This window comes from Eurypyga helias, unplaced genomic scaffold (genome assembly GCF_000690775.1).
Source record: "Eurypyga helias isolate BGI_N326 unplaced genomic scaffold, ASM69077v1 scaffold14337, whole genome shotgun sequence".
Lineage (NCBI taxonomy): Eukaryota > Metazoa > Chordata > Aves > Eurypygiformes > Eurypygidae > Eurypyga > Eurypyga helias.
In genome coordinates this window covers 1-9,469 of record NW_010259896.1, presented here as the reverse complement: position 1 = coordinate 9,469, position 9,469 = coordinate 1, and the positions used below count along the sequence as shown (strand labels likewise).

Sequence of the window (9,469 nt, the reverse complement as noted above, 5' to 3'; positions counted from 1 at the left end):
CTTGTTAAATCTGCTCCTCATTTCTCTAGCAACCGTCTCGCTTGAACCCTAAGTGCTGTGTTTAACGTAGCCGCAGCGCTGTAATAACTGTCTGCGCTTGCCAGGCGCAGGAAGGGGTTTCTGCCCAGAGAACTGCTTGGTGTAAGAGGGGAGAACACGGACCAGTAATGCAGATGATGTGGTTTGCTCGGGGGGTAGGATGAGCCGCAGACACGTGCCGTTCCTCCGCCACCAGCTGCTGACATGACTGCTGGCCCCTTCTGCTAGATTTTCTCCGTACCCAGCTGCTTTGCTTTGCATCCTTGGGGTGTACAGGTCTCGGGAGGCTGCATTTTGGGCCTGAGTGTCCTTCGTTTAGTGTTTACGGGCAACTGTTCTTCCCTGGCTCTGCTCACTGCAGCAGCTTGACAGAAAAGCGTTGTTTTGTAAATTGTTTATGGATCTTTTTCGTCCCTATATGTATACGTAAACCCTATTAAAATAAACATGCTCGGAGCTGTAATTAGGGGACTTTATCCCTCAGAAGTTGTGGCCTGATGCCGTAAGTGGCGCTGTCACTGGGGCGCTCTGGAGAAGAGCGAGTCAGTTCTCCGGTGAGATGGTCTGGGATGTGTTGGGGTGTGTGTTACTCCCCTGAAGAAATTCACACCCTGGTGTTTGATGGGATCGCTGCGGAAAGGAACAAGGACAGCTAAAACTGACAGGAAGCTGGTAAACAAGGATTCAGTTAGTGAAACCGTCCCTAGGGATACGGCCCCTGCGTGAGAGAAACCTGCCGTGCAGCCAGGAAATGTAAAAACTGCCTGGTTCTGTCAGGAGATTGTGCTTCCAGGGATTAATTACTGCTTTTTAATTACTGCTTCTCCCCGACAACTCCTTCCTGCTCATCTGTTGTATTTAGGCTTGCACTGGTGGTGAATCGAACTGGCATTTCCCTCTGCCAGGTGAGGCTGGGAGCCTGTGGGGTTTTGTGGGACAGCGCAGGCAAGGAGCTTGAAAGCAAGGTCCCTTCTCTGACAGCCCCCGTCACTGGTCATGAAAGCAGCAGGCAGGATGCACCTAGTTTGCACCTCCTCTCCCTCTGCCCCAGCCCTATTTTTGGTAGCCAAGCTGAGCCCAGGAGACAGGTGATATTTTCAGAGTCGGCAGCCAGGATTCCCTTTCTTTGGCGGTTGCTTCTCCTTTCCAACTCTGAGGATATGTTTATTTCTCAGTAATTTCAATGGAATGACTGTAAAAAAAACCAAAGCGAAGGACAACTTTACCGTTCCAGCAGTAGCTTACACGAGGCTGCGCCATCGCCGCGGAACACCGAGGCTCTCGCCAAACCGCGTCTCTGCAGCCGTAGGTGGCTCAGTCCGGGCGTTGCGGCTTGGTGTTGGTGGCTGGAGAAACGCCGTGCAGGTTCTGCAGGTCCCCTGCTCTGTTGCAGACTGTTTCCTTAGTCTGCTCCGTTAATGACCATATCTGCAGTGCCAGAACTCTTACTAACCTTCCCTTAAGGGTGCCCTGGTGGGAGGCGTGGACGGACCTGAGCACCCCCCGGTGCCCTTGCCGGGTTTCGGGGCGTTGCTCTTCTGCTTGCTGCGGACCAGTAAGATGCCAGTGCACGTGTTTATTGAAGTGCTAAGTGTAATACTAATAAGACTTTAAAGGAAAAACTGAAATGTGAATTTTCTTTTCGTTGTTTTCTTTTTTTGTCTTCTAGTGCTGTCAAACTTAATCGAGGAATGTATCAAAGGAAACTAAAAGTAAAGTGGTTTTGTTTAAAAGTCACACACAGTTGGAGTTAGCTCTCTCCAACAAGCAGTGCTAGCAGAACAATCCCTTAATAAATATTAAGAGTGCAGCATATGTTTCTTGACCTTAAATCTCCAGAGGAGTCAGTTACGCCTTCAGAGTTCAGACTGTGCGATCAATCTCCCTGGGGAGGAATGTGGGAGTCCTGAGAAATGCAAGGACTCAGAACTGTGCTTTAGAGGTGAACGTGGATTTAGTAGAGCGGTGCAATGGATCTGTTTTGAAATGTGTTGTTATTTGTTGGGAGACAGCTACTCGGACCTTCACGCGTCTCGCATCAACAGGGAATGGTCAGAGATTTTGGTAAAGAATCGCTTACAGTTCTGCTTAACACAGTGTTAATTTAATTCTTTTTCTGACCGTATTACTGTGCAGGGAAAGGGGTTTGCTGGGTTCCACCCTGTTGTGCCAGAACGGCTTCTCTTGTGCATGCGGCTGATCGGGTTGTCTGTCCCAGCTGTCCCCTCCGAGTGGGAGAGGTGAGGGGAGGGGGTTTTTCTTTCAAAAGAACTCTTAAGGCTAAGCATTCAGCTATTGCCGTTACTTATACTGACTGGCTACCTGGAAGCAGGGATATGAAAGGTCGAGTAGGGATTTTGTTGCATGGTGTTTCATCGCAACTGGTACTCACTCAGCTTTACAAATGAGCTGTTCTCTGCTGTATGGCAGAAAGAGGTATTTATGGTTGGCAGGCTGCTCGTGATACGCTAAGGATTATTGAAGTAAGCAGTGGTCGTCGTCTAAGGCACGCTAATGGCGAGCGGTTTCACACTAATGTGTCTTGGGGGAGGGTATTATTTCAACACGTGTGTTCGCGTACAGCTGGAGTCGGACTCTTTTTGCCCAGATCAGAATGGCATTTGTAGAAGAGGCCCCTGGACTGTCATCCCAGCGAGTTTCTTAGGGGTAATAAAGAGCAAACCTCATAAAATTCAGCAGGGATCTTGCAAAAACCCAAAAAGTGTGATTTTTTTTTTCTTTTTTCTTTTTTTTTCTTTCCCCTCACCTCCTGACTTACATCTATAACCTGAAGCTGTTCTTGCCTAGATGAGTTGTTCAGGCTTCCTGCTAAGCATCTCCTCTCAGAGGTGAGAAGGCTGGGAAGCAGCAAGGCCGCAAGGTTTCGCGGTCGCAGTCGGCAGCGACGTCGCAAGGCGGTTGGAGCAGTGCTGGCGAGCAGCAGAGCGCCCGTGGCCCTGACGCAGCTGCGCGTGAGCCGGTGCAGCTGCTCCCAGACCGCGCGTCTCAAGACAGACATTTGCGTCTCGAAGGGAGTTCAAAAAAGAGCTGTGGGAACGGCTGGGGAAATTCAGATTGAGCTGTTACATTTGCATTAATTAATAGGGCAGCAACCGCAAGGAGTGTTAAGCGCTATATATACCGTCCGGTGTTTAAAAGACTGAGGATAAACATAAGTCTCCTTTGTCGGACTGAATGAAGAGAGATGCCATTGCTCTGGTGTTGAAATGGAAATAAATATCCCAGGGTGGGACATAGCAAGAGCATCGGATTAGAGGAGGGAGAAAATGAGAGATGGAAAGGGAGCAAAGCGGTCAGTAGTGAAGCAGGTGGCTGCAGACAGGATCTCGGGGACAGCAGTGAAGCTGTAACCTCTGCAGCTATTGCATGTCATGGATTATTCATCTCACCTTTGACATTCCTGAAAGGATGATTTGTGCACGTTGGTGCAGTTATTAAAAACAACAAACAGCCCTGATAACATACTGCTGAAATGTGGTGTAGAGGGATCTTAAAATAATCTTTATCCAGTGATTAAGAGTTTCTGATCTACCACTGACCTGTTTTCAGAGTATTACAAATTCATTGCACTTGCAAAAACGAGATGAAAATACTGTAAAACAAGGGAAAAGCAGATTTATAGCAGCATAAGTAACCAAGGTAAGTTGCATTGATGAGAGAATTTCAAACTAAAACTCGTGCGTGGTGAAATCTCCTTTTTCTAGGCAAGGACCCAGCGCATGCTTGGGAACGTGCACGCAGAAACACAGCGTCTGGGCCTTTCAGGCCATGTGTGAAAATGTTTATTTTCATTGGAAGTGAAAAATGCAGACCTCCAAGCGCCCTCTGAGATGTTGGGGTTTTTTTCCCCCTAAAGGAGGAGGAGCCCAGGGTGAGATGGAGGAAAAACCCAGCTCTAGTCCGGGAATCTAAATTAACGCCGTGCCTTAAGGGCTGAATAAACATTAGGAAGGGATGGTGTCTGTGCACAGAAAGCCAAGGCAGGGTCTGCTGACACCACCTACTTTGTGAACATGTTGTGTATCTCCTGGATTGCGGCCATCTGAGATGTTTCGTCATGACTGAATTCATAGGGGGGAAAAAATAATTGATTAAAGCAAATTGAGTGCCAGAAATTTCACTGCCTGACACTAATACGTGGGTTTTATTCGTCATGACTGAATTCATAGGGGGGAAAAAATAATTGATTAAAGCAAATTGAGTGCCAGAAAGTGATTTTTATTTCACTGCCTGACACTAATACTTGGGTTTTATTGTTTGTTTTGGCCATACGCTTTTTTTTTTTTTTGCATGGGGGAATAGAGTTAACGTGAAATTTCATCTTTGTTTGAAATGCCTGACATCTTTTATCAAACGATAGCTAACAGACTTTGGCTAGAAGTTCAGCGTTTCGTAATTTCATCTGCAAAAACACTTTCCATGGTAGATAAGGGCAGAGCGAGACACAAGCAATAAATTCATGCTCGTCGTTGGAGCAGAAGAATAATTACTTGGATAATACCGTCTTTTATGTATATACACGTGTCAGGGGGCCTGTAGCTCCAAATGTCAGTTGACTGGCATCTCCCATCCTCACGTGGTTACCCTTGAGTATCCACGCTGGAGCGAGTGGGAGCAGTGAGCGGGTTTGGGCAGGCTTTGAATAGTAATTTGGGGGCAGGATTAAAGTACCACCAGACGGCGTGGGAAGGGGGCGCAGCAGACGGTGGGTGTCCAACGGCCACCTCTTCTGCTTACAGTGGTACAGTTTATGCCTCTTTCACTACAGCCACACCAACCCCGATGCTTTGCATTCACAAGCACGGAGACGTCGTGGTGCAAGACAGCACCGCTTTCACCCAGAGTTACCGTCTGAGAAGGGATTCTCATCTGGTGTGTGAAGTTGTAGAAGCTCACAGCTGGCAACTGTAAATTCCTGCCGTAACTGGTTGTGTCAGACACGCGGGGCAGGGTGGTGGCTCTGCTGGGAGGGAGCCTGAGACGGGGCGCCAAGGGCAGTGTTCCCGTGCGGCGCTGCCGGCCGGGAAAGCGTTTGTGTGTTTGGCATCAGGCAGGGGACCTGGGGGGGTCCATCCGGCAGGTCCCTCTTAGGTCTCAGTGGGGAAAGTGACGCCCATGGGAGAGGGGCACTGGGGTGATGCAGGAATGGGTCCCTCAGGAATGGGTCCCTCAGTGGTCGCTTGCAGCAAGTGACTGGAAAAGACTGGAACGCAGGAATGGGTTTTGTTCTTGTTTGGCCTATTAAAGGTTGTGTTAATTTACTGTCCAGAACTACCCGAAGCAGTCGTGGGGTGGATAGCATGACTGATTTCTTGTTTCGGTGTTGTCCCAGCGGGATAGTTTTAACTCCCAGCAGATCGTTCCCGAGCTGCAGTTTCCTCTTGCTGCATCACTTCGGCTGAGGTGGTCAGTTTGCTGTTGGTCCACAGTAGGCCTTCACTGTCGGTTCTCGCTCCTGCTTTCAGACATTTTGGGAGTTTCTTGGGTCTCTTCTCCTCCTCCTGTTTCTCTGTTTCCTTGTGTCCCTGCATCACCTCTCACACTCATGGTTTTGCCAAGGGGAGCTGTCGGATGCAGCAGCCTCCTCCTGCCCTTGTTAGCACAGCCTGGGCCAGGCGTGATGAGTTACACTGCTGTTTTCCACCAAGGAGGGTGCCCCTCTCTCCGAATTCCGAGCAGTCTGTACACCTTCGTAACAAATAAAGGAGCTGGCGGTAATGTCTTGTGCTGCTAATTTAATAATCTGTCTCAAGATGTATAGCAAAGCCTCGGGGTGGGGAGTAAAAAGTTATTGAGTTTGTGGTGTTAAGGCCTTGAACCATAACAGCAGGACTGGGCTCTGCCCTGAGCTGATGTGTTCAGTGCAGAGGGTCTGCAGCTTGTGGGAGGGGAAAAAGGGCTTTATTTTGCTGGCACCCAGGGTTGCAGAGCCACTTCATGAATACTGTTCCATCCGACAGGTCATCCCTAGCCTCAGCTGGTGCTTTTCCCTATCCAAACAATGACCAGAGACGAGTTCAGCTGATTTAAACGATTAAAAGGCAGCTGATGTGGGAGAAATCTGTGATGCTGTGAAATACAGTTTAGTCAGGAAGTTGATCAAATTTAGATTTGCTGGCATTTTGGCTTTCCAACCTTGGAGATCTGCTAGGAAATCGGAGGGGGAAATCCTAGTGTAGATGAATGAGGAGCACTCTACCCTGCAGCTGGATTGCGGGAGGTAGGCACAGCGTCAGCAGAGGAGCTGCCCGGCAGCAGCTGTGATCAGGGCTTCTCCCGAGGAAGGGCTTCTGCTGCGGGGCACCCCGGCCGTGGCCGGCACGAGCTGCTTTCTCCCAGCCCTCTGCCAGTCCTGCCTGTTTCCCGCTTGCCAGCGGAAGAAGAATCGCTCTGTCAGGCCGTGCAAGCGCAGCATGACGTGTGTAAAGGCCCGTGTCCCGACTGCTGGGTGTCGGTGTTGGCTGAACGCTGCGCTGGGCCGTTGCTGGAGCAGGGCCGCAGGGAAGAGGGACCAGGAGAGGGAAAGGCAGCTCCTGCTGCTGGGACTGCCTGGAGGCACCCGCAGCAGCCCGCGCTTTGGGAGGACACGCACCTTTAAAAGGTGGCTGCCCCATCCTGGAGCCTCTGTCTGCTCACGTCAGTGACGAGCGAGCGGGAGTTGGGCGATGGGAACTTTGTCGGAGGCAAGGTGAGCCGCATCGGCGCGTCCCGCGGAGCAGCTGCCCGCGCTCCTGCGGTCGGCTTGTTCTGCAGCGCTGCCCTCCGAGACGTCAACTTTAGTGTTTCTCAGACAGGTGCATTGATGCTGCTGTGTCCCTGAGGCACAGGTTTGCTTTCAAATACTCCTGTAAGTTGTTTTTTTTTTTTTTTCCTGCTGTTTAAGAAGTTCCATTAAAACAGACCTGTTGCCAGAGATCGTCTCCCCGTTAACACTCGAGTTACGGCTCCCGGCCGATACTGTCCTAACAGTCTCTCCTGTGCAAAACGTACTTAGGCCAAAGAAGTGCTTTAAAAGCAAGTGAAATGAGTACCGTGTTAATAGAAAACGCCTGCTCTAAAGTTCGCTGAGATTCCAAAGACACTTCCGAGAGCGTGGCAGAGGAAGGATTGTGTAATACCTACGTGTTGCCTGGTTTTTGTTTGGGAAATAGGTACTTTAAACATCCAGTGGTTGGAGTCCAGCTGGGGAGAACTTGTAAAATCGTGTTAATGTATGAGAACAAAGGTAAAACGTAAGCTGTTCTTTTTATTGTCCAGGTGACATTCTTCAAACACACAAGAACTAAATCCACAGTTCTGGTGGTGCAGAACAGTTCACATGAATTTTAGTTCTTACAGAACCGATAAAACCTTCCTCTCTAAAACCCTTAGTAGGTGCTGTCCTCAGATTGGATATCAGGAAGAAGTTCTTCCTGGAGAGGGTGGGGAGGCACTGGAACAGGTTGCCCAGAGAAGCTGTGGATGCCTCATCCCTGGAAGTGTCCAAGGCCAGGCTGGATGAGGCTTGGAGCAACCTGGTCTAGTGGAAGGTGTCCCTGCCCATGGCAGGGGGGGTGGGACTGGGTGATTTTTTTCCTTCCAACCCAAACCATTCTGTGATTCAACTTTGCAAATAGTTCTTCCTAAATGTTTAAAAAAAAAAAATCTACTTCCTGTCGCAAATCCTGGGGGCTCTTCCTCAGCCAGTGTGGTGTCCCGCCAGGTGCCCCCAAGGTTTATTTGCCTGCTGTCACCCGGAGTCTGTCGTCTGTGTATCCATGTAGGAACGGTTCCTGGAGATGGAAAGCATTTTCAAACAACAGCCGCACGCAGCTCCTTGCCGAGGATGCTGACCTCAGTTCTTTATCCCACCCTCAGTATGACGGTAGCCCCAGCACTGCAGAGGTGGAGCAGGAGGCCATACAAACACGTGCAGGACAGAGAGAGGAAGAGTTCCGTGCATGGCCTGTACTGGGAAAGCTGCTGTGGGTATTTAACCAAAATATTTTAATTTCAGGAGCAGGTCCCTGTTCCTGTTTATCACCCGACTCCGAGCCAGACCCGGCTGGCGACGCAGCTGACAGAAGAGGAACAGATCAGAATAGCGCAGAGGATAGGCCTTATTCAGCATCTACCTAAAGGAGTCTATGATCCTGGACGAGACGGCTCCGAGAAGAAGATCAGAGAGTAAGTTACAGAAACCCAACCGAACTCGCGTGCCTCTCACGTCGGTCTCCAGTGTTGCCCTGGGAAACCTGATCTCGGTCCTGGTTCAGCCTATTTTCAGGGACTGTAATTTAATGCAGCTTTCTGAAAAAAATGACCATGCAGAAGGCTCCTTTCTCCTTGTTTTCCTGTTACAGGGGAAACTTCCTTGCCCAACCTGTGCAATTCATGCCCTTGGAAGAATTTTTTTTTCTCCGCTTTACCCTCTCTTCCCCGGGAAATAATTTCATGTTAGTTACTACTTTCCCCACTTGTAATTTCGCATGTGCTGCTGAGCTGCCCCCGCCATCCCTACGGAAGGCTTCCCACCCTCGCTGGCGTTAACCGCGGGCACGTGTCCTGCAGGGGAAGCAGGGAACAACCCGGTGCGGGGTGGAGCTGGGGGTCAGAACGCCGCGCGCTGTCTACACGTGCTGCTGGTTTGTGTGAATCGCACGTGCCCGGGAGTAGACACCACGCTACTGTGCATTTCCAGTGTCGCAACAGCAGTTTAAATATTGTGATGGTTTCTTTTTCCCCCCCACAGATGTGTCATTTGTATGATGGACTTTGTTTACGGGGACCCTATCCGATTTCTGCCGTGCATGCACATCTACCACCTGGACTGTATAGATGACTGGTTGATGAGATCCTTTACCTGTCCCTCCTGCATGGAGCCGGTGGATGCAGCACTGCTTTCGTCCTACGAGACTAACTGAGCCAGGGTTTCTCCACTGAACCTCCAAGGAGACCATCCACTTCAATGGGTTTGATCCTTTTGTCATTCAGCCCAAAGAGCCAGGAATTAGGAATTAAGATCATGCACAAAGTATACATTTCCTAATAAATAAATAAAAAATATTCCTGAATGGCTGCAAATATTGGAAAAAACATAGTATTTTAGAGACTATAGAAAAAGTAGGTTGTTATTTTTAATGTAAAGCCTTGACCCACCATTGTCTTTTAATGTTTGTTCTTACACCCATATATAGGAATTGTGTAAAGTGTTCCAGCAACTGTAAATGTTTAAACTGCGTGTATCCGATTTTATTAGCAGCAAGATAAGAGTATTTTTTTCCTAAATAAAGTAACCAGTTTTGTTCTGATTCTTTCCACAAGTCCTGGCATTTGGGTCAAGGCTTTATTGAAAACGTACATTTTATAACACTGGCACAAAGAAATAGTTTTAAGCTTGTTTGCACAGTTCTTTTTCTCTTTTTTTTTT

General features: G+C 49.1%; 1 protein-coding gene across 1 annotated transcript; it reads left to right on the top strand.

Annotated features, from left to right (window-relative positions):
* Positions 1 to 8,050: 8,050 nt before the first annotated feature.
* RNF11 (ring finger protein 11) lies at positions 8,051 to 9,469 on the top strand (the record flags this gene model as incomplete). Its single annotated transcript, XM_010154823.1, has 2 exons — positions 8,051 to 8,226; positions 8,792 to 9,469. Coding segments are annotated over 2 exons (348 nt in total), but the record flags the coding sequence as incomplete, so codon positions are not given.